The following is a 25376-nucleotide window of genomic DNA, read 5'->3' as shown; positions in this document are numbered from 1 at the left end:
CAGTAATTAGCATTTAATCGGCCACCCCCCGGCCGTGCACAGTAATTAGCATTTAATCGGCCACCCCCCGCAGAGTAAGGTAATCAGTGATCAATAACCTGGCCTGTGTAGAGCAATTAGCCGCAGGCATCACTCACCTGACACTGTAAGCCCGCGATGAAAAGCTGCTCGTCTCGCTCACTCATTCCTCCTTGTGCCAGCACTTCCCGGTCGCGTCATTACATACGCGACCATCACAAGCAAGCAGGAGTGAGCGAGACCAGCAGCTTTTCATCGCGGGCTTACAGTGTCAGGTGAGTGATGCCTGCGGCTAATTGCTTTACACAGGCCAGGTTATTGATCACGGATTACCTTACTCTGCAGGGGGCAGCCGGCGATTGAATGCTAATTACTGTACACGGACTCAGGGGCAGTGATTGAATGCTAATTACTGTACACGGAGGGGTGATTAAATGCTAATTACCGTACATGGCCAGTGGGGGGGGGGGGGGGGGCGCGGGCAGTGAACGCATATTAACACACAGGGAGATACAAGGCTAAATATACTACACAAGGGGAGATACAAGGCAAATTACCAAATAAGGGTGAGATATGCTAATAACCATACATGGTGCAGATGCAAGGCTAATAACCTTACACAGGGGGGATACATGGACGTAATTACCAGGGGAGATATACACATGGCTGGGGGACAAGAGGAGGACATCAAAGGGGACAGGAGGACACAAGGGTGACACAAGGAGGATACAATAATTAGGGGAGAACATCTACAAGACACCCCGGACCATGGATGCACCAGGTTCACTATATTTTTTTTTTCCTTGGTTTTTGCCCTCTAATCCTAGGTGCGTCTTATAGTCCGGAGCGTATTATATTCTGAAAAATACGGTAATTCTAAGTTTTACAGCAATACTAAGAGTAATGGAATTCAGTGATTTAGTCATTTTGTGAATATGACGCGATATAGCAAGTCTGTAGAAGGAACTCGGTTAGGCACGCATTAAGAATGTTGTCACGTTCTCTTGTACCTACATGGAAGTATTCCCTACTTGCTGCAGAAATCACTAGTCCGAATGTTGTGTGGTCATTCTATAAGTCAACGGTTCTGCTGGGAATATAAAGTATCTGCCTTTTGGCCAACAGCCAGCAAATATTTCAAGTTCTTAATTTAAATTTTGCTACTTCATCTCCACCCCTTCTTCTAGTCAAGTTAAATATAGGAGATGATACGACTCACTATCCTTTTGCCCACTTTAGGTTATCCTCTGTTGGCTGTTTCTACGGAGGGTGGGGTTCCCATGGACCTTAAAGGGAACCCAAGGTGAGAGACGTGGAGGCAGACTTTTTTTTTTTTTTTTTTTTAAACCATGCACAGTGGCTGGCTGTCCTGCTGAGCCACTGCCTCTAATACTTTTAGCCATGGGCCCTGAACAAGCATGTAGATCAGATATCTGACAAAATCCTGACAAGATTAGCCACATGCTTGTTTCAGGTGTGTGATTCAAACACTACTGGTGCCAGAATGAGTAGCAGGACAACATTACTATTGGCTATGATACCTCTGCAGGTGAGACCTCGAAGTCCTGTCTCAGCCAATGCACTGGTGGGCCAGCACTCAATCCAGGAGGGGGAAGTTATTTACCATGTCAGCCAGAAAGTTGGAATATTTTGTTCGACGGGGATAGAGACTCCAACCTTCATCCTCCTCTCTTACAATTCACAAGAATATATATAGTTCACCTTCCTGTGAGTCACCTGTAATGTCAGGTGTATTTTATAAGATCAATGAGAAGTTTATTTCACTATTATATGTACTGTAAATAACAAACATGGGACGTATGATCTTGTGCTTTGTCATGAATCTGCCCTATAGCTGCACAGTAAATAAGCCTTCCCAGGTGCAGACAGCAAACTGCCAAAAGGCAAGGAAGAATTCCCATTATGAACAGCTTTACAAAAAAAGGGATTGTCACCTTCCAGGATGGTCCAAGAGTTTAACTTGGAATAGTGATCTGCATGGAACCAGATGAAATCCAGCATGGAATAGATAAACCATGCAATGGTTAGCTTCCTGCCATTCATTAACTTACATTTATGTTCTGCAGTTGTAACACTCGCACTGTATAGTTTGCCTTTACATTTTCTGATACCAGCTTCACACAGAGTCCCGACTCAAAGAGAAGTACTTCATCTTCTGGAGTTGGCCAATATTGTGCACACTTCACCTGTTCAAATAGATTACAACACAACAGTCATCGAGGCATATGGCAGAAAATGTACAGCAAGCATTGAACAAATCTAATTTCATGAATGAGTAATTTAGTTTGACATTATCAGTAGAAAGAAGCTCAGAGCTGGCTGCTTACCTTGCACCCCCTTTAACCAGTATGGAGTCCCATATGTGAACAGCAAAATGCAGTTAAAGAGAAACCGTGACCAAGAATTGAACTTCATCCCAATCAGTAGCGGATACCCCCCTTTTACATGAGAAATCTATTCCTTTACAAAAATGGATCATCAGGGGGCTCTGTATGGCTGATATTGTGGTAAAACCCCTCCCACAAGAAACTGAGGACCATGGTCTTGGCAGTTTCCTGTCTCTGAACCTTGTTGCATTGAGGGAAATAGCGGTTTACAGCTGTTTCCAACTGCCAAAAAAGCAAGCAGCAGCTACATCACCTGCCAGCAGTAAAAATGTCACCATGTGATAAAGGTCAGAATGTAAATCAGGGATTTAAAAGATTTTACAATGGGCAAACACTGACTAAATCATATACATAATTATTGTAGAAAAATGAAGAACTTTTTTATTACATTATTTTCACTGGAGTTCCTCCTTAAGTGTGTACCAGTCCTCCAATTTATGTAGACTATTGATATCACATTTTATCTGTTCATTTCAGGGCAGCATCTCTTCTCACTAAGGAGGCTAATGTGTAGGTCACAATGATTTTAAGACTTGGCTAAGGCATACGTCAAATTCTTCCAGCCTCTCCAGCCTCAATGTTTTGCTTCTGGACAATTTTATGTGGCTCACTCATTAATAACATCCTTCGTCATTGCCTAGTGACTTCATATTTTGCTTGCAAGACATCTGTGATATGGAAATTACGACCAATGACTCAACAAATGCTAGCTCTCCATAGAGGATGCGTTTTGGAATGTGACCATTCTTTAAAGCAGTAGGATCAGCCATACCATGCCAGGGGAAAAAAACACATATATAAGTAGATAAATACTTGATCTACTTACATAACACATGTATTATACTGTCCACGTTTTGATTTCAGTGAATGTTATATAGTAAATGCCAAGAATTCTGTTCCTGGTGGGGGCCATGTCTTTTGCCCACAGTTAAGGCTAACTCGTGATGTCATTTCTGCCCTTTACTTTTTTTCTTGTCTCCTCCAATCGCTGAGTCACCTCAGCCTTGCTTGTAAACACAAGTGAGTAGGGGATTAGGTTTCAGATAAGTAGCTAGCAGGGAAATAAAGGAAAGGGGAGGAATACATTATAGATAAAAAGAACCCCCAGCATGCAATTCTTTGGCACCAACTACTAAAGGGCCAGTGCTCCTTAACCTCCTGAGCGATAATCCCGAGCTGAGCTCGGGGTATATCGCGCAGGAGGATTTCTCAGGCCCTGGTGGGCCGATTAGCATAATTTTTTTTTTGTTACACGCAGCTAGCATTTTGCTAGCTGCGTGTAACTTCCGATCGCCGCCGCTCGCCGCCGATCCGACGCCGCGCCGCGCAGCCCCCTCCCTCCCCGACCCCTTGCGCAGCCTGGCCAATCAGGCCAGGCAGCGCTGAGGGGTGGATCGGGACTCCCTCTGACGTCACGACGTCCAAGACGTCGGTGACGTCATCCCGCCCCGTCGCCATGGCGACCGGGGAAGCCCAGCAGGAAATCCCGTTCTGAATGGGATTTCCTGCTTACTCTGATCGCCGAAGGCGATCGGAGTGGGTGGGGGGATGCCGCTGCGCTGCGGCTATCATGTAGCGATATAATTGTATCGCCCAGAGGGTTAAGTATGTGATAACTCCAAATCATAACAGCAGAAAATGTTTTGCAAGTTTTGAATGCAGGATTAGCATCTTTATCACTTAATATACTCAGACCATTTGCTGTTGAAATTTGATTTTTATGGTGACGATACCGCTTTAAAGGATAGACATGGCCCAACCTTTACTGTAGGAGTATAAAAAATGCATGCTAGGAAGATTGGTATGGAAGAGAACTTCAGTATTGGGCACCTTGGCTTCAATTCATCAAGCATTACCGCATTCGGTAATGCTGAAAACAGCTGATTTTACCGAGCACTTAGGAAAATGTCAATTCATCAATGCTGTTACCACATGAAAAGCTGAAATTATGGAGCAGTAAGATAAATTATCGACTTGTGCTGTAAATACCTCAAAACACTTCAGAAAATCATTCGGTAACACATTCAGTGATTACCTCCAGCTCTCCTCTGTCGGTAACTAGCTTTGAATGCCTTCTGTGTGGAAGTCCCCATGATTGACAGGAGCAGGGAGCAAATATAACAAGCCCCTGTCTCCTGCAAGTGCCACTGATAGGTTGCACAGGCTTCTCGGGTGGAACGAGCTTTGAGACCACCCAGGCAGCAAGCAGAGAGAATGACAAAAGATGTTTCCCAGGCACCCTTTGGTAGTGTAACCCTTTGAGTGCCTGTTTGAACATGCAGAGATGCTAGTGGGAGCTGTTGAGGAAAATCACCTAAGCAGGGCATGTGTAATGTTTCTTTGGCAGTTCATCTAAGCTGTGACACGTAAATAGCATTATGGGACAGCTTAAGAGCAGATTCAGAGCAAGCAGCAGCAGTAGAACATTCATATTTAAAGAGATGTTGGGGATGCCTCTTTTCTGTTGTAATGCCCTCACTGCAGGAAACAGCGTAACACAGAGACACTTCGGTAACTTACCAAACATCTACCACACATGTGAAAATATTGATGAATTAGCACACAAGTCTAAAATACCGAATGCGGTAATTTAACGACTTGCTTTTTCTTATCGAACAGCCTTTGATGAATTGAAGCCCTTGTCTCTTCAGGACATAGAAAGTATACAATGCAAGCATCATGAACAGCATATGCTGAGTCATTTCTCTTCATTGACATATGCGGTCCAAGTATCACTGACACACAGTACTGACAATATCAGCACTATATTCTGCCTTGGTCTTCACTAAAAGCATCTTAAGAGTTCTCTCAGCCACACATGGTGGAAAGCAAAGGTTGTAGCAGTCTTCCCAATATGATTGCCGATTTCCTCATCTAGGCAAAGTTAATTCCTGATAGGAACAACAGTCTCATAAGTTGTCAAAGATGACGAGAGATGCCTTAAAATTGTAATTGCTGTTAATGTGACAAATGTATGTATGGTGGACCTGCTCAACAGTTTTTTTTACAAACTAACAGACGTGTTAGGAAAGTACATACAGCATCTCCACCAGTATCTGAAGTCTCCTGCTACCTTTAGCACACACCCCCTCACATGGTGGACACAAGATATCCTGCAGGAAGTAGAGGTGATTACACTGGAACATAATGACCAGAGATGCTATGCACCTCTACTGTCATATTCCACATAAATATTGCATTGAAGCAAAGAGCATTTTTGTTGCATAGTCCCAAATCCTTAGAATTCATTCAATTGGTTTTAAGGGATTATGGTTCTCGTTAATAGACAACTTCTTTATGTAATCATTGATGGTATCATCAGGAATCACCCTGGGCATGTCTGCATTATGTACATCAATAACTTTCTGTCCCATTGGGATGAAACCTACACACAGCATTCTTTCTACAGGCGGAGTAGCTCAGGGCACACTAGATCTGTTACAAACTGGGTTAGCTTACACAGGAGTTTACTAGCTAGAGCATACCAAGAGCTGCTCCACCGCAGAAGAAGCAAACAGAACAAACAAGATGAATAAGGTGCTTCCTTTGAATTCTGCCTCACTTGCCAGAAAATTAAAGCTATGATCATGAGACACTGGCACCTGCTCAGTTGCAATTCTGTTTTGAAATGTTAATTTGGGACATCCTTGTATACAGTGAGTCAAAAGGCCCATACACACAGGTGAATTGATGTCACCTGTCAGGGATCAGCCTTGGGCAACAAAGCTGGGCAGATGCTGCACAGATGCAGAGTCAGCTGTACAGCGGACAATTCGTTCTGTTGCAATGCTGGCAGGTGGACGACAGCGGCACAGACTTGACATCAAGCGGCTAGCAGCACCACCAAGGTATCGGTCAAGTTGATCTGCCTAGCGAATCACTTGTAGGGCGGCGGTCAGGGGCTGCTGTACACTAGGGAGTCGTTATCAACTAATCAAGTGTGTGTACAGGACTTGCGGCTCCGAGGGTCCATATTTAGCTACAGGTCAGACTGCCTAAGCATCCTTGTTAATCCTGCTACCTAATAAATATTTTGGATCACAGCAATTTTGGGGATATTTTTCGTAGTTAGGCTTCGGATCAAAAAATATTTTCAGATGGACTGATATGGATTAGTGTATTGTCATGAACTCTTGCCAAATTATATTAAACTGGCAAAACCAAACCCACAGATAATAAAAAGAGTGCAAGAGCAGCTTAAAAAATAAAAGATCCAAATGCTTAAAGGGGTACGCTAAACTGAACGCTGGGGGTTCAAAGAACAGGAGATGGGACATCACCGCTCATAGATGAGATCAGGAACAACTCACTGCGCCAAAGAGAATACAAGTATATCATTAAGGTGGAGGAATCTGAGACCACCAGGTTTAAAATTACAAAAAGAATCTGTCCTGCTTCCTTGTTGTCTAAATGTATTATAAAAGCCCTTTAATTCTGATTGCGCAGGCCACTACAGCATGATGATCACCTCTTTCCTTGTATGATTCATTTTCCTTTCCTCCCTCTGATCCCCTTTCCCTCTGATAATTAAATTTGCATCCCTTTCTTCTCTTGATGGTAGTACCCCTAAGCTCTTCCTCTTTCTCTGGGATTTCTGACACTTGGGTTTGTGGCTTTATATGCCATGTCCCTTTTCTTTCTCCCCTATGGATGTCTATTCTGCCTTTTCACTTGGGATTCACCACAGAAATGTTTACAAGGATCTGTGAAACTCCCTACCAGATCTTCTGTTCTTCCCCCTACTGCCATAATCTGTATTTCTTTCCTTTTTTTACCCACTTTCCATCAGTTTTTCCCTATTCACTCCCTTTCTTTCTGGTAGGTTGTTTTCATTTCCAGGTGGAAGCAGTGTTTTGCCCATGGAAAATACAGTAGTTAACCGGTACAACCAGAGCACTTATGTACTTCAACAAATAGGCTAATGGGTTGTCTGTGTAATACAGTGATGTTCCCTTAATGATCCATCCCCAAAATGTTATTCTTGCATTAGGGTCCACATAAAGAATAATTTGCTGCCATAGCAATGCATAAACAATGGCATGAAGTAACAAAAATCCAAATCCAAAAATCCACCGACTCAGACTCCTCTAATTTGCATATTACAATTTTGTTGATTAACAGTATATAACGTGAAACCAGTGTTAGTTACCTGGTAACATTCTTTTTAGTAACCTCCAGGACAGGTCCACCATGAGACGACATAGGCTCCTCCCAGGAACAGGAAACGTCCCACTTGAGCACTCTATAAATCTTAAACTGACCCCTGTAACCTCAGTCAACCACAAGAACTGTTAACCATAAAGAGGGTCATTATACCATGTGTACACACACACACACACACACACACACACACACACACACACACACACATCCCGTTATCCGGGTGGGTAACGGACCTGTCCTGGAGGTTACCAAGGTACCAGGTTACCAGGTAACTAACACTGGTTTTTCCAGTAACCTCCAGGACAGGTCCACCATGAGACGACATAGGCTCCTCCCAGGAACAGGAAACGTCCCACTTGAGCACTCTATAAATCTTAAACTGACCCCTGTAACCTCAGTTGACGTTTCCTGTTCCAGGAAAGAGTACTCTATGTCGCTCGCCGGTCCGCCTAGCCAGGTGTGCTGGGGACCTTTGGTTGGCGACGCATGGTGGACCTGCCTGGAGAGGATAGGAGTCCGATGTGAGAAGGTCGGGTCTGTTTTACCTTCTTCTGATGCGTCGTGGCTGCCCGGGTGGTGGTGGTTTCGAGGACGCGAGCGGCGTCCATGATTCCCTCTTGGCGGAGGCCATGGCGCGCCGGAAGTGACGTGAGGCGATCCTGGGCGTCCGGAGGGATTGGCAGTCAGGTTGCCCTCAACGGCGGCGCTCGTAGAGCGTACTTCCGCCCATACGCGACGTCACTTCTGGTCGCGTGAGAGAAGAGACGCCGGATACCTGCATGGCTCGGCATTTCGTTGTGCGAGCGAAGCAGGATGGACGCTAAGCAGGAGCCGGGAAAGGTAAGATGGGCGGAAGGCTTGGTGACCTTTATGGTATGACCCGAAGAGCCCTATACCGCGTCTATGCTGAGGTCTGATCTGATTGTATATATTAGACAAATGGCATATGATTACTGCTCAAGCGTCTGATCTGAGGTCTCTTACTTTGACAGAGGATACTTATTTATGTATATATCACGTCTGTCTGAGGTTTGAAGTTATGCAAGGCTTAATATACATGCATATATTTAAGGACATCTGGCTGTCACTTTGTTGTTTATACATCTAGATGTCTTATTCTAAGTTTAGAAAGCCTGTTTTCTTTACATATATTGTATATATTTTTTTCCAGAGTTCCTCAGTTAAAGGTTTATGTATTTTTCTGTTGATATACATGTACCTTTTTTATTCATTCTGGTGTACGGATTATTACTCTGATCACGCTCTGAGAATTTTTTATGCACCTGGGTGTCCTTATAGCTACAATTGTAGACAGATGATTGACACTCGGTTTTTATTGTGTTTTATTATAGCGCACAGAGTCTGCTGACCCTTCAAGGCCTAGGAGGCGTTGCCCGCTCTGTGACACAAAACTGGCCCATACATACACTAAGCAGTTTTGCCAACCCTGTTTTGTACAAATTAATTCAAGAGCAAATCAGGGGGTTTGAAAGAGGAGATTATGACAGCAGTTAAACAGGAGATGTCTGATACAATTAAATCCTTAAAGGAAGTTTTTTCTGCTGCCATGACCCCAGCTGCAGATACGGCTAGTGCTAGTACGACTGCACAGGCCACTCCTGCATCTTGTACTGGGGAAACCAGGTCTGAACTGAGGTCGTCTCTTAACTGCCAACGTGTAGGAAATTTACAAGACAACTGAAGTGAGAAGGATATGGAGACTGCCATATTTATTCCCTTTAGACTAAAACTAGTCTTTGGTAAGAGTACTTGTAAAAGGTACAGACCGGAACAAAGAACATCTATCAGACCCTAGGCAATGTGACTGTGGGTACATATAAGAGTGATGTGCAGATATTCTGCAGGGGAATGAGGAGATTCTTCCTCGATTACACATTCTTCATGCACAATCTGAACAAGGTTTATGGGTGATAGACAACACCTCTGTGTTCAATGTGCACAACATTCTCAGTGGATTCCCTGCAGCTCTGTGGGGAGAGCATATGTAGAGTATAGTACTACTGTGTAACAAAGTAAACCTGAGACAGATGAAATTAACGTTTTATACATACCTGGGGCTTCCTCCAGCCCCCTTCAGGCTAATCAGTCCCTCGCTGTCCTCCTCCTCCACCTGGATCTTCTGCTATGAGTCCAGGTACTTGAACCAGTCTGGTGTAGTGCGCATGCACACACTCCGCCGCCGGGAGCGTACTACACCTGCGCAGCACTACTGCGCAGGTGCAGCATGCTCCTGGCTGTGGAAGCGGCATGCGGCCGGACTGCGCTGACTGGCTGAATTACCGGGACTGATAGCAGAAGATCCAGGTGGTGGAGGACAGCGAGGGACTGATTAGCCTGAAGGGATTTGGAAGAAGACCCAGGTATGCATAACACTTCTTTTCATCCGTCTCAGGTACCCTTTAATTTGTAGTCACCAAACCAAATTTTAACATATCAAATTATTTGATTTCATGAGCAAAGAGAGTGCATACATTTGCATAAACCAGCATCAATGCAGAATTCTTTCCATCTCATTGACCATCTCTAATAGTGACACGGCTACACATCAGGCTTTATACTTACAGCATAGATGTTATTTCGTATATATAAGAGATTCCTGTGTACACATCATATATACTGTACAGTTACAATCAGATGTGTGTATCTGACTTTAAAAAATACGGGGACTGCTTTATTGAAGCAGCACTAGTAACTAATTTTGATTGGTTTATTTCATTTTTGTGGACTGAGCACAGCTATTACTGTATATCTACACATTATTTTTAATGACTTATCTGAGAAATAGAACATTTTATCATATTTTCTATTTTAATTACAGTTACAAATTCATTAGGAGTCGGAGTCGGTGCATTTTTTCCCGACTCCAGGCACCCAAAATTTCTCCGACTCCACAGCCCTGCTTAGAGCATCAATGTTGTTCATTTTAACCACTGAAGAGAAGTAAATCTGTAACTAATGTGTAATTGTAACAGTGTGTAACATATAATAAATATGCTTACCCGAGGCCTGTGCACCAAACACAGACATCAGTTCAACACAGACATCCTCTTGTGTGGTCCCCCCCCCCCCCCCCCCCATTCCTTTTAGATTGTAAGCTCGCAAGGGCATGGCTCTCTCTCCCCCTTTTGTGTCTTGGAAATCATTATACATTTTATTTATCATGTTACTTTTATCACTGTCATTACCACTTCTGTATTTTGTATACTTTTTTTGTATTTTGTCACTAATTATGTATCTTGTATATTGGTGTACACCATTGTTATTATGTACCCCATGTTTGTTTCTTACTTTGTACAGCACCACGGAATATGTTGGCACTTTATAAATCAATAATAATAATAATAATAATAAGTGGGTCCCTAGCATGTACCCCACTCTTCTGTTGTAAAGTGAGTGCCTCCAAATGTTACTTCGGTGGTTCAATATCATGTGATATTACTAGGCGATACTAACTTACGAGGAGCTGTTCAATGTACTGTTGAATTCTCCTTCACGGTGTTTAAGCTCCCATTTCCACAATGTATTATGCTGCAAACTGTGCTCAGTAGCTTAGAACAGTGCTTTGCAGACTAGTGACACAAGCAAAGGCCAGGAAATAATGACTATAAAGAGAAACAGCAGATGGGGATGTGAAACTGATTGTAACTGCTAGAATATGACTTCATTTCCGAGAAGACATACTGTCTTGCACACTTACCGCATCCTTCTCAATGACTCTGTTGAGCATCACAATTGCTTTGCTTTTCTGCTGCCACACCATTAACCAGAAATGACAGCAGGTATTGGGAAGGGGGCCCTGAAAAGAAACAAACATCAGCTGAAACCACTATATGAAAATGTAAGCGAGGAGAAGCCAAATAGTTTTCTGTAAACACATGCTTGACAAAAGCAGACTGTAAAATAAAATGTGGCTGTCACACATGGCAGGTTTTATATCACAAGTATATGGGATGATCAACCTACTAAAAGCAAAGATAAAAGGCTGCATGCTGCCAGATTATTGTAAATGATCATCTACTTTAAAGAAGTTATCAGGGATATTTGAACAAAATAAGTGCTATTTACCCGGGGCTTCGTCCAGCCCCAAGCTCCCAACATGTCCCTTGCCGCAGCTCTGCCCGCTGCCGTTCGCCTCCTCTGCTTCCCGGTAGTTCTGCGCCTGCGCAGTACGCTCCGGTCCATGTGGCGGTGATTGACCCCACCGCTCGTGCAGGCGCAGTACAGGTCGACCTCCAGGTCGGCCTGACGTCATCGCCGGGGACTGGGAGGCAGAGGAGGCGAACGGCTGCGGGCAGAGCTGCAGCGAGGGACATGCTGGGCGCTTGGGGCTAGACGAAGCCCCAGGTAAGTAGCACTTACAGTATTTTGTTCAAATATCCCTGATAACTCCTTTAAGTGGTACATTCCAAAGTGTAAGGGAAAAAAAAAAATATTAAGAGAGTTATTTAAGTGGTTAAAAAAATCCCGTTTTACTCTCCTGGGGCTTCTACCGGTCCCCTGCAGTCGGCTTGTCATCGATCCTCCTGTCCGCCGCTACGGTAAGGACATTATCAGTTTCATTATCAGCGACGAGGAGGTAAAGTCCTCGACAAGCCTCAAGTCATCCTGGACAATAACACCACAATGGGTGGGGTGGACAGAGCCCACTAGGCAATGTTCTACCCCGCAGTCAAAAAAAAATAAAAAAATTAAAAATTATAAAAATATATTTTTGACATCTGCTGGAACAGTCCCTTTGGAATGCGTACATCCTGTACAAACAGCGCAGTGACCGGCCAAGAACGCATGCAGACTTTATCTGGAATGTTTGCGAATGCATCTGCATGAGGCATCAGACCTCATCAGCAGATGTCAGAATTGGGCACCGTGCATACTACATAGTCAATCCCGAGCGCCTCACTGGCCGTCACTTGATTGAGTATATACCTCCCACTCCAAAAAAACTGCACCAACCAGGATGTGCGTTGTATGCTGCAGCAAGACTGATAGCAAAGGCAAGAAAGTCCGTAAAGAATCCCAATTCTACTGCCCGGATTGTAATGTCGCCCTCTGTGCCATTCCCTGTTTTAAAGTATACCACACGCGGGTGAACACCGCGAATCCAGCGCAGGAGACTTGAACGCAGCCGGCACCACCATAGACCGTAGTAGGAATTATGGCTATAGCCGTGTACAGGGACTAACTTCGGCGCCGTCAGAAGACGGAGCTGAAGTTACTTTTAAAACACAATAATTCGGCTTTCAGCAATTCATTCCCCACCATCCATGGCGGCCTAGAGGGGAAATAGTATTTAACAAGGCCGGGAACTTGTGCAGCAGCAGGATCAGCCATATACTCCCGCCAAGTCTCCCTCGCCGATTCCTCTCAGACGCCACACGGGAGGTGTACTAGGTATATACTGTACTGCATGTACATACTGTATATACAATATAATCTGCAGCCTTATTTGTACAGTTTTGCTATTTTTTCAGATTATTGATAAATTTATTTCAACAAATTTGTGTTCCAGTCTTATTTATATGCAGAATTTATTCTGATATACAGTACAATGTTCTCCCCAGAAATTCCTTCCTGGCCGGGTGGCATGAAAAAGTAGCCGGGTGGGGCGCAACGGTGGGAATGCTTACAGCATCGGACATCCCTCCACCCCCTATCACATCCCATGCACCTCTGCACCCCCATATCATGGCCTATGCATCCCTGACATCTCAAACAATACTGGGTCATATTTCCTTATAACAGGTTATTGCACTCTTAAAACACATTTCATACACTATGCACCACTATCACATTCAACTATTACTGCACATCAGTATGCCCCCATACAGCACCCACCACACTCCACATATTACTGCACCGACCTTCAAACATCATATCTTATTAGTTATCACATCCCATCACCACCCTTACATTACAGCACATACATCACAGCACATTCCAATACATTACAGCACAATACATTGCAGCCCACGCATTACTACAAACATTTATAATTACACAACCAATCTGTACCACTATGATTATTATGCCCTGCAGTATAGGGCACCTTTCTGCCCTGATCCAGTGTGCTTGCACTCTAGCACTTCCCCCTCCCCTTAGCCAATGTCACCACCTCCCCCTGCTCACCCCATTGGAAGCCATGATCCGGATGATGAGCTGGATGGCCTTCTTCATGTAGTAGCGCCCCCCTGAACACAAGCACTCCTTCCTGCCATTTGCCGTGCTCCGTGCACCCCAGGATGTTGTGGGTGAAGTTATTCAGTGGGGATTCTGCTGGAACATGGTGACCTGCTTCCCAGCCCACTGATTCTGGAGACTTTCTGCAGCTGAAGCCCAGGGGCGCACTGGCCAGGCCGCTCTATGGACGGAGGAGACGTACTGTAGGAGACTGGAGGCTGTGCTCCCTAGTTTTCGCAACACTGCCTGCCTGCTTTTGCTATATGCCGAATATGTGCTGCTGTCCTCTTGGCAGGGGGGCTCTTACAGAGCGAATCTCCTTCTGCATAGTTGCCGCTAGTTCCTGCAGCGCTGCCCGCCCGGGCAGTCAGTCAGACCCCTAGATCAGCAGCAGCCTACAGGGATAGGAGAGAAGGGAGAGATGTGTGGTATTGCGCCATAGACTTCAAATACAGAACGTGACTAATGATGTCACTTCCTGTATTTGAAGTCTATGGTGCATCACCACACATCGCTCCCCTCTCTCATATCCCTGCGGGCTGCCGCCGATCTAGGGGTCTGACTGACTGCCCGGGCGGGCAGCGCTGCAGGAACTAGCGGCAACTATGCAGAAAGAGATCCGCTCTGTAAGCGCGGATATTCGGCACACAGCAAAGCAGGGGAACTAAATGCAGGCTGGCCTTTGATAGCACCCAGGCAGGGTCTAAAAATAGCTGTACGGCCCGCCCACCTAATTAGTCCTGGGGAGAACACTGCAGTATTTTGGCGAGTTATGACTTAGAGACTCCGTAACAAAATGTTCAGCCTTATTTCTTCTATCCTATAAGTTGCTATACCTGTTCTAATGTAGTCTGGATTACTGCAGCCTTTTCTAGTTGCACTGTCTCTGTAATATATGTAATCTTTTCTTTGTCAAGCCTTGTCAAGCCAAAGAGGAATGCACTGTCTCTGCTGTGATAGGGAGAAGTTATACACGCCCCTTGCAGGCTCTCCTGTGTGTGTTTCAGAGTCACAGGCAATGTCTCTGCTCACAGTCAGCATCTCTGCAAGGCTCGTGGAGCTGAGACATTTCAAACAGCTGTGAGTGCAGAGAGATCAGTGCTGAGCTCAGACAAGTAGTTAAAGGATACCCCAACTGAAATGTGACATAATGAGATAGACATGTGTATGTACAGAGCCTAGCACACAGATAACTATGCTGTGTTCCTTTTTTTTTTTCTGCCTGAAAGAGTTAACTATAAGGTATGCAAGTGGCTGACTCAGTCCTGACTCAGACAGGAAGTGACTAGAGTGTGACCCTCACTGATAAGAAATTCCAACTATAAAACACTTTCCCAGCTTCTGAGAGCAAGAAAGAGGCAAAAAAGGGGAATTTCCTATCAGTGAGGGTCACACTGTAGTCACTTCCTGTCTGAGTCAGGACTGAGTCAGCCACTTACATACCTGATATTTAACTCTTTCAGGCAGAGAAAGAAAAAAAGGAACACAGCATAGTCATCTGTGTGCTAGGCACTGAACATACACATGTCTATCTCATTATGTCACATTTCAGTTGGGGTATCCTTTAAGGCAGGCATGGGAAAACTTGGCCCTCCAGCTGTTAAGGAACTACAAATCCCACAATGCATTCGCCTTTATGAGTCATGACTGTGGCTGTCTGACTCCTGCAATGCATTGTGGGACTTTTAGTTCTTCAACAGCTGGAGGGCCAAGTTTGCCCATGCCTGAGCTAAGGCAACACATGGGTGTAACATTCCAGCAATCAAGTCACATTTGAGAGGAGCCTCTGCAAACAGGCACCTGCTCTGATGATGTATTTCTTGTTTGGCGGCCATCTTCATTATTTACAAAAACTATGAATAAAACATTGATTTTATCACCAGGAAAGCAGCGGGGAGCGAAAATGTCAGAGGGGGCTAGGAAAAAACAAACAGGCTGGTACGTTAATTTATGTAATATTTTCACAGTACAGATACTCTTTAATAATTGGAGGTTCAAAATTCTTGGGGGGGGGGGGGGGGGTGGTTGGGGGGAAAGTACCACTTGACTCTGTATTCCAGACAGAAATGCACCGCCAGGGAGGTTAACTGTTTGAGTAAAAATACATGAACTATTGACCTTTTACTATCTCCCTCTGCTTTCAGAAGTTCTATTCTGCCAAGAAGAAAAAAAAAAAATTATGTGGCTGTACTTTGCTCATCAGTGAGGTTTACCATGGACAAGACAGAAGCGGTCACGACCATGCCTAGACATTAACTCTTTCAGGCAGCCAAATAAAACAAGTAAAATAGCCTGGTTATTAAGGGTTTGCTCTCTACATACACGTTTATCTCATGTCATATGTCACCTCCGGAACACTTTAAAGTGGATCCGAGATGAACTTTTACTCATTGCATAATTGTGTCCCTTTCCTATAGTTTATAGGGCATTCCTCAAGCCAAATACTTTTTTTGTTTTAATACTTTAATTCCCTATACACTAAACAAGCCTCACCCATGTTATAATTTAAGTAGGCCTCAGTTATTTGGACTGAGTTAGTCAAAAAGGCTTAATGAGCAGACCTGCCCATTTTCTATTAGAGAGAAAATCTGCAGTTCTGTCAGCAGAACTAGAACATACCAAGAAGCTGTTCTCTGAACAAGGCCGCAGGTCTCCCTGACCTGGGCATGGAACAATAAACATCAGCCATGTTTTGTAAACATCCACATTCCTGCATATAGGTCAAATGCCTCATTGATTATTAATCAAGTAGGTGTGTATGATGACACCACGAGTGGGTCCACCAATAGTCTGATCTAGGGGGTGGCGAAGATGATGTCATATTTAACTCTTTCCTAGTCGGTATTAAATCCGGAGTGAGCGATGGAGAGGGCATTCTGCTCTTTACTTTCACACTAGCTCGCAAGGCTGACTGGGACCTCTAAGCATGTTCTTCCTTTCTGTAATCTGATATAATGTATGCTGTACATAGGTAGTTTAGTGGAAAGTAGGTTAGCAAGAAGGTACCTGATTGACTTCAGCAGGGAGTCTAATCAAGAGCTTGTAACGCAACATGAAGATTGGCATGGCTAGGATATGATGAATGTATCTATCTGTATTCCTGTTTCCTGAATAAATAACGTAAACATTGAAGAAGTCTGAGAAAGTCTATCTCCTGCTTGCTGTGTGGAGAGTCAAGTGATCTCACAATCTGTGAGATGGTGGTGTCGAAGCAAGGTGATATAGAACAGGTTCTAACAACCCACAGCCCTCAGAGTGCCAAGGCACTTTCAGACAATAGCAAGGGCTTACAGGAGCTCAGTCTGGGCAGGAGGAGGTGTTACTAGCCATTGATTTCAAAGGCAGAGAGGAGGAGAGAGAAGGAGAGGGGACTGAATTTACACACAAGAAACTGATAGCATCTCCAGCTCTTAGCCTGTGACAATATGACAAAAAGAACATGGCTGCCCCCATTGTATCACAGGAATAAATAATCATACACTTTTTGTGCAGGTAGATATGCTGTGTAAACTATCTAAACTTTAGATAAGATATATAGACAAGTTACTTGTTATAGTTAGGGTTTCATCTCGGATCAGCTTTAAGCATCATAGACACGCCCGAACAAAGTCAAGCGTGGTGGCCGACAACTACAGCCTCAGCATATAGTAAGGCATGTGTACAGACGCCCCCAACCAGCGCCTGCCCCTCGGCAAGCGATCCGAGCGGCATATCAACTTGGCTGAGTATAGGCCAACTTCTTTGAAGACTGCACTCAGTCATCCCTCCACCCCCCTGCATAGCAAAGAAAGGCGCTGTCAGCTACAGTACAGGCCGGCCCAGTGATAACGCCTACCCCCCTACGAGTGACATCAGTTGTTCTGTGTGTACACACCTTTACAGTGGCTTTCACTATCTGGACCCAACCCACAATACTTTCTACCTGCACCTGATCCACAAATAGATTACATCAAAAAACTCTCAGGAAGTCTGGATCTATCTGGCCATACTGAGAAAAAAAGGATACTGGGGCAGTTAAATTCCAATTTAAAGATTATAACCAGGAAGAGACAAAATTTAGTATATGAAATGTACATACGCTGTAGTCTAAACTGTCAAGTCCTAAATCATTTCATCAAGGTTTCCCTTTTGTCTCAGCTGTCACCTGGTCCAAACTTTAAAGGATCTAAACCCCAGTTCATGGTTGCTTAATGTATTAAATGTGGTCAGATTTGCTGACATTTTGTATGGTAACTAAGTATGATGGGAGTAGAGTATAGGCCCATACACACGTCGGATTTTTGCGAACGACCCGTCGTTTGAACGTTCCGTCGTTCAGTCGTTCGCACGTCAAATCCGACATGTGTACAGACTATCGTTCGCGTGATAAGACTGGTTTCGGCGGATCGCTGGAAACCAGTCTTATCACGCGAACGATAGTCCGTACACACGTCGGATTCCGCGTGCGAACGACTGAACGACGGAACGTTCAAACGACCCGTCGTTCAGAAAAATCCGACGTGTGTATGGGCCTTAACTGGAGAGCAGTGATTGGTTTCTCACAAGGAGGAGCTTAGCAGCCCCACTTACAAAGACCAGTTCTGTGGTGGAGAAATGCAGAAGCTTCCTGCTGACAGCACATACAGTCCCCTCAAAACAAAAGAACTGTTAACATTTGCCCAAATAAATATAGTATGTGGCTGATTTATTATAATTGTAGTCTTTTGCAATAAACTAGGGCTCCATTGTGGCATTTTAAGAGGTCTCCAATTTGTGTGGAGTTGAGCTTAATCTTTTAAAATCTTCAATATCCACTTTTCTCTTAACTGAACTAATTACTTCTCTCTTTGTAAGATCAACATACTGTATTACTTAAACCACTGCATACAAACTATCTTAACATGAATCATGCTAAGATAACAACATTTTACATGTGACACACACACAAAACTTACTTGAGTTAGAATGTAATTCCTTTGGGCTTCTTCAACAACAACAAGACTTGCATTAATATAATCATTTTCTACATTCTGAAGCTTGACACGACTATGGTCATCTGGAAATGAAAAAAAAAAAAAGAATATAGTCATTGCCATTTAAAAACTCCATTTTATTCATTATAAGCGTGGGCTGACCTTAGCTGTTGAGTTTCCATAAGAAAGTCTAAAAGTAGTAGGTTGTAAGGCACAAAATACAATCATGATAATTAATAAAGAACATCAGGCCTATATCTGGGAACAAACTATTTTTCCTTTCCTCTGGGTGTATATTGAATCTTACATACTACACCCTTGTTGAGAGTCCTTTCCTCAGTGTGCGTACACACATCCAATTCTGATTGGCCAATGTTACCACCTCCATGTAGTATGAGAGCTTATCTACACAATCTATTCATAGTATTCTGTTTGCCCTCATACTACATGGTGGAGGTAAAACCGGCCAAACTAAATTGAAGGCATGTGCCAGGCTTAAAAGACAACTGTATATAATGGAAGATATAGCAACATTATACATACCTAGTAATTTCACCAACCCCCTCGCTGTCGTCCTCCGACATCCGGATCCTTCACAATTCCCCCGGAAAGCCCTCCAGTTGGCACACACGCAGTATAACCTACACCTAAGGACTTTCCAGGGCAAATTGTGGAGGATCCAGGCGGCGCAGGATGGCAACGAGCGAGGGAGCGATTAGCCTGGAGGGGGCTGCCCTAGGCATGTATAATATTTTTCTATCCAGCCCATCTTAGGTTTCCTTTAACTCTTGACTAGAGCATGGCATATACATCCCAAGTCCTAGGACCTCTGATTCCGCCCATGTGGGAGGGAGGGGAAATTTCTTCTTCTGTTGTGGACACGCCCATACTGTATGTGGTTTTCAATAAAATAAGTTATTTGATATCCAGAGTGATTAGGAAACAAACACCAGTTCTATTGTTAGAAAATAAACCAAATGGATTTAATTATCCTACACCAAGATTTACAGAGTTCATAGCAAGGGCTGCCAAATCTTACTTTTAAGTAACTAATCTTACTTTAAGTAACCTTTACTAACTGGTAAGAGGCAAAGCTATCAATAGACCATGGCAATATGTATTTTATTAATTGCAGGCTTTATGAAAATTTTGCCTGTAAACAATCAAAAGCCCAAGTTCTAGAAACCGTGGTCCCCTGGATAAATTCCACAAACACCACAAGTTCAAGACATATTCCTGTTCTAGTAAAGGAACTGTCTCTCTCTCCGGAATGATCGCTGGATAATTTGCACTTTTTCCATGCATCTCTAAAGAATTACCGGTTCTCTGACCTTTTGGTTGTTACTGTATTTCTAAAGATGAGTTTACTGTTAGACTGTAAAGAAAATTCTGATTCATTTCCCTGAAGTGAGAGCAATATTGCTGTATTGAAACGGATAGGTTTCTTATACCAATAAAAGTGAATGTTAAAAGGAGAAAAAAAATGAAAACAGAAAGTTAAAAAAAATGAAGAAGAGAGAACCGAGAGCCCGATATGGTGTAGTATGTCAAGGTAATTGGATAATTAGAAAGAGTATGAATTGTATACTCACAAACCAGGGTTACCTCCAGGCAACCACTGTGTAGGCAGGTGAGGAGATTAGCCTGTCCTCACTCAGGAATAAGAAGTCGCTCTCTGTAGGCTTGAAAAACAAGAAGGGGTATCCCCCTCCACCAAAGGTGGATACAATCAGTATTATGGTAGAGAACAGAGGCGCCAAAAGGATAAAAACAATATTTAAAAGTTTTAAAATTATTGCTTAGGAGGCAGTGGTGGACTCACCTCCCACAAGCAGACACAACAACTGTGTATTCACAAAAGGGACATTTATTGGTATACTCCAAATAAGGTTGCAACGCATTTCGCAGGTCAAACCCGCTTCATCAGGCAATTACAGGAAGGAGCACACAACAGCAGTATGTCCAGATAGCACCTGGCGCCTCAGTGCTATCTGGACATACTGCTGTTGTGTGCTCCTTCCTGTAATTGCCTGATGAAGCGGGTTTGACCTGCGAAACGCGTTGCAACCTTATTTGGAGTATACCAATAAATGTCCCTTTTGTGAATACACAGTTGTTGTGTCTGCTTGTGGGAGGTGAGTCCACCACTGCCTCCTAAGCAATAATTTTAAAACTTTTAAATATTGTTTTTATCCTTTTGGCGCCTCTGTTCTCTACCATAATACAAGTTAAAAAAAATGTACGCAATCGGGGTGTATAACTGATTAATGATAACTTTTTTTTTTAGTCTTACAGGTTTTCTTTAACCACTTGCCGACCACCCATCGCCGATGGGCGGCGGCAAAGTGGCCCGCAGAACAACCGCAATACGCCGAATGGCGGCGGCAGCCGAGGATCACGCTCTCATCCGCCGGCAATAGGCTCCGCCCATCCACGACGTCAACCCGCCGGCCATACGGAAGTGCCGGCGGGTTGTTAACCCCCGATCTTCGCAATACAAGCGTATAATATTATGCTTTGTATTGTATACAAAGCGTATTATACAGGCTTCCTCCTGCCCTGGTGGTCCCAGTGATCGAGGGACCAACGGGGCAGGCTGCAGCCCTCCCTGTGTGCACCCAATCACACTGATCTGCCCCCCCCCCCCCCCCTGCCCTATGATCGCCCACAGCACTCCTCAGACCCTCCCCCCCCTGAACACCCCCCAGACCCCTGTTTGCACCCAATCACCCCCCTAATCACTCATCAATCACTCCCTGTCACTCTCTGTCAACGCTACTTTTTTTTAGGTTAGGTCCTAACTGCCCCCTGGGGGCTCCTGATCACCCCCCACACCTTCAGATCCTCCCCAGACCACCACCCCCCCCCCCCCCCCGTGTATTGTAAACCTCTATTCTTCCCTGTAATCACTCACTGATCACCTGTCAATCACCCCCTGTCACTAACATCCATCAGATCAGACCTAACCTGCCCCTTGCGGGCACCTGATCACCCCCCACACCCTCAGATCGCCCGCACACCTGCCCTCAGATCGCCTCTGAAGTGCATTGTTAACATCTGTTCTCCCCTCTAATCACCCATCAATCACTCCCTGTCACTATCTGTCTACGCTATTTTTTAGGTTAGGTCCTAAACTGCCCCTGGGGGCTCCTGATCACCTCCCGACACACCCTCAGATCCTCCCCAGACCCCCCCCCCCATGTACTGTATACATCTATTCTTCCCTGTAATCACGCACTGATCACCTGTCAATCACCCATCAATCACCGCCTGTCACTAACACCCATCGGATCAGACCCTAACCTGCCCCTTGCGGGCACCTGATCACCTGCCCGCACCCTCAGATCGCCCACAGACCACCTCCGAAGTGCATTGTTTACATCTGTTCTTCCCTCTAATCACCCACTGAACACCCATCAATCACCCCGTCACCACCTGTCACTGCTACCCATCAGATCAGGCCCTAATTTGCCCCTTGCGGGCACCCAATCACCCGCCCACACCCTCAGAACGCCCTCAGACCCCAGCCCTGATCACCTTGCCAGTGCATTTCTTGCATCTATTCTCCCCTCTATTCCCACCCTGATCACCTATCGATAACCCCGTCATCCCCTGTCACCGCTACCCATCGGATCAGACCCTAAACTGCCCCTTGCGGGCACCCAAACAACCGCCCACACCCTCAGACCCTGCCTGAACACCTCTCCAGTGCATTATTTACATCTGTTCTCCCCTCTAATCACCCATCAATAACCCCCTGTCACTGCTACTCATCATAACCATCAGATCAGACCCTCATCTGCCCCTTTGCGGGCACCCAATCACCCGCCCACAGACCCACCCCACCCCCCGATCACCTCCCCAGTGCATTGCTTGCATCCATTCCCCCCCCCCCCCTAATCACACCTTGAGACACCCATCAATCACCTCCTGTCACCACCTGTCACCCCCTAGCACACCTACCCATCAGATAAGGCCCTAATTTGCCCCGTGTGGGCTCCTGATCACTCGGCCAAACCCTCAGATCCCCCTCAGATCACCTCCCCAGTGCATTGATTGCATCTATTCTCCCCTCTAATCACCCCCTGAGACACCCATCAATCACCTCCTGTCACCCCCTAGCACTCCTATCCATCAGATCAGGCCCTGATCTGCCCCCTGCGGGCTTCTGATCACCCGGCCAAACCCTCACCCGCCCCACCGCAGTGACAGAATTTTTTTTTTCTGGTAACTGCTGGTTTCTACGACTTAATTGTCGCGGAGACGAACCGTTATGCCACACAACACGCAACCGCTAATCCAAGAAGCTACCATGCCCAGCCTTTTCGGTGGAAACCACTCCAAGTTTCCTAACGTAACATTTTTTGGGGCCTTCTCCTTAAACGAGTTATCCGGGCATTATAAAGAAAATAAAGGCTACTTACTGGGGGCTTGCTCCAGCCCCAAGCTCCCAGGACCTCCCTCGCCGCACCTCTGCGCGCACCGATTGGCCGGAGCTCCGTCCCGGTCCCCGGCGATGACGTCAGAGTGACCTCCAGGTCGCTCTGTACTGCGCCTGCGTGAGCGGCGCTGTCAATCACCGCCACGTGGGCCGGAGCGGACTGCGCAGGTGCAGTAGTTCTGCGCCTGCGCAGTCCGCTCCGGCCCACTTGGCGGTGTTTGACAGCGCCGCTCGCGCAGGAGCAGTACAGAGCGACCTGGAGGTCACTCTGACGTCATCGCCGGGGACCGGGACGGAGCTCCGGCGAACGGCTGCGCACAGAGGTGCGGCGAGGGAGGTCCTGGGAGCTTGGGGCTGGAGGAAGCCCCCGGTAAGTAGCCTTTATTTTCTTTATAATGCCCGGATAACTCCTTTAACATGGGTCTAGTCAAAAAGAATGTATTGCGGTCTTATTGGTCTACGCACCCAATAAATATCATACCCATGTTCTCTGCTGCCATGTCCAGGTCACGATTTGAGAACATCCTGTGCTTGGTGCACTTCAGTGCCAATACAACCTGTCATCTAAGAGGCCACCCTGCTTATGACAGGTTCCACAAAATTCGGCCCCTCATAGACCACCGGTCATCAAAATTTGCAGAGGCTTATACCCCTGAACAGTAATTTTGAGACATTTGGTTTCCAGACTACTCCTCACGGTTTTGGGCCTCTAAAATGCCAGGGCATTATAGCAACCCCACCAAGTGACCCCATTTTAGAAAGATTTATTTTTACACATGCCCATGCTGGATGGGAGAAATATCTCTGTAAATGGATAATTGTGTGTAAAAAAAAATAAAAAAAAAAAATTGTAATTTACAGAGCCATTTCTCCTACCCAGCATGGGTATATGTAAAAGTACACCACAAAAAACATACTACTTCTCCTGGGTACGGCGATACCTTTTTGCAGCCTAGGTGCGCTAAGGGGCCCAACGTCGTATGAGCACCTTTAGGCTTTACAGGGGTGCTTTCAATTTAGCACCCCCCAACATGCCAGGACAGTAAACACCCCACAAATGACCCCATTTTGGAAAGTAGACACCCCAAGGTATTCAGAGAGGGGCATAGTGAGTCCGTGTTCAGAAAAGTCAGAGATGCTTCAAAATGGGAAAATTCACTTTTGGCACCATAGTTTGTAAACGCTATAACTTTTACCCAAACCAATAAATAAACACTTATTGGATTTTTTTTTTTATCAAAGACATGTAGCAGAATACATTTGGACAAAAATGTATATAGAAATTTTACTTTATTTGAAAAATGTCAGCACAGAAAGTAAAAAATTTTTTTTTGACAAAATTCATGTCTTTTTTGATGAATATAATAAAAACTAAAAATCACAGCAGCAATCAAATCGCACCAAAAGAAAGCTGTATTAGTGACAAGAAAAGGAGGGAAAATTTATTTAGATGGTATGTTGTATGACCGAGCAATAAACCGTGAAAGTGGTCTGAATGGAAAAAAAGGCTCTGGTCCTTAAAGGGACTCCGAGCAGTGCAGAAACTATGGAAAGATGCATATCATTTTAAAGCTCTCTTTCTCCTCTTTCCAATGATATATAAACCACCGCCCTACGCCTTTTAGTTTTCTCTATTTTCGCGATTGAAATTGCCGCGGCCGCGATTTAGATCGCGAAAATAGAGAAAACTAAAAGGCGTAGGGCAACGATTTAGGTGTCGTCAGAAAGAGGAGAAAGAGAGCTTTAAAATGATATCCATCTTTCCATAGTTATATTGTATTACACAGGGCGGCTTTTTGTCAAAGTCAGCAGCTGCATTCAGCAGAATGGAGCTGCTGACACTGGGGAAAGTGTCGTCCTGTGTAATACAATATAACTATGGCTTGATGGATATCATTTTAAAGCTCTCTTTCTCCTCTTTCTGACGACACCTAAATCGTTGCCCTACGCCTTTTAGTTTTCTCTATTTTCACGATCGAAATCGTGTCCGCGGCAATTTCAATCGCGAAAATAGCGAAAACTAAAAGACGTAGAGTGGTGGTTTATATATCATTGGAAAGAGGAGAAAGAGAGCTTTAAAATGATATGCATCTTTCCATAGTTTCTGCACAGCTCGGAGTCCCTTTAAGGGGTAGAAAGACTGTGGTCCTCAAGTGGTTAAAGGACAACTATCAAAGTTAACTAAAATGCTTTTTT

General features: G+C 44.8%; 1 protein-coding gene across 1 annotated transcript in view; it reads right to left on the bottom strand.

Annotated features, from left to right (window-relative positions):
- Window positions 1-25376, bottom strand: part of PTPN2 (protein tyrosine phosphatase non-receptor type 2) — a 119566-nt gene that overhangs the window by 26879 nt on the left and 67311 nt on the right. The window contains exons 3-5 of the mRNA XM_068234699.1: window positions 18722-18822; window positions 11308-11406; window positions 2091-2225 (exon numbers count right to left, since the gene is read on the bottom strand). Coding sequence (XP_068090800.1) covers window positions 2091-2225; window positions 11308-11406; window positions 18722-18822 — 335 coding nt within the window. The remainder of the gene's footprint in view (window positions 1-2090; window positions 2226-11307; window positions 11407-18721; window positions 18823-25376) is intronic.

Source organism: Hyperolius riggenbachi, chromosome 5, assembly GCF_040937935.1.
Source record: "Hyperolius riggenbachi isolate aHypRig1 chromosome 5, aHypRig1.pri, whole genome shotgun sequence".
Taxonomy (NCBI): domain Eukaryota; kingdom Metazoa; phylum Chordata; class Amphibia; order Anura; family Hyperoliidae; genus Hyperolius; species Hyperolius riggenbachi.
Note: the sequence above shows the minus strand (reverse complement) of the source record. Positions and strands in the feature narration are given on the sequence as shown.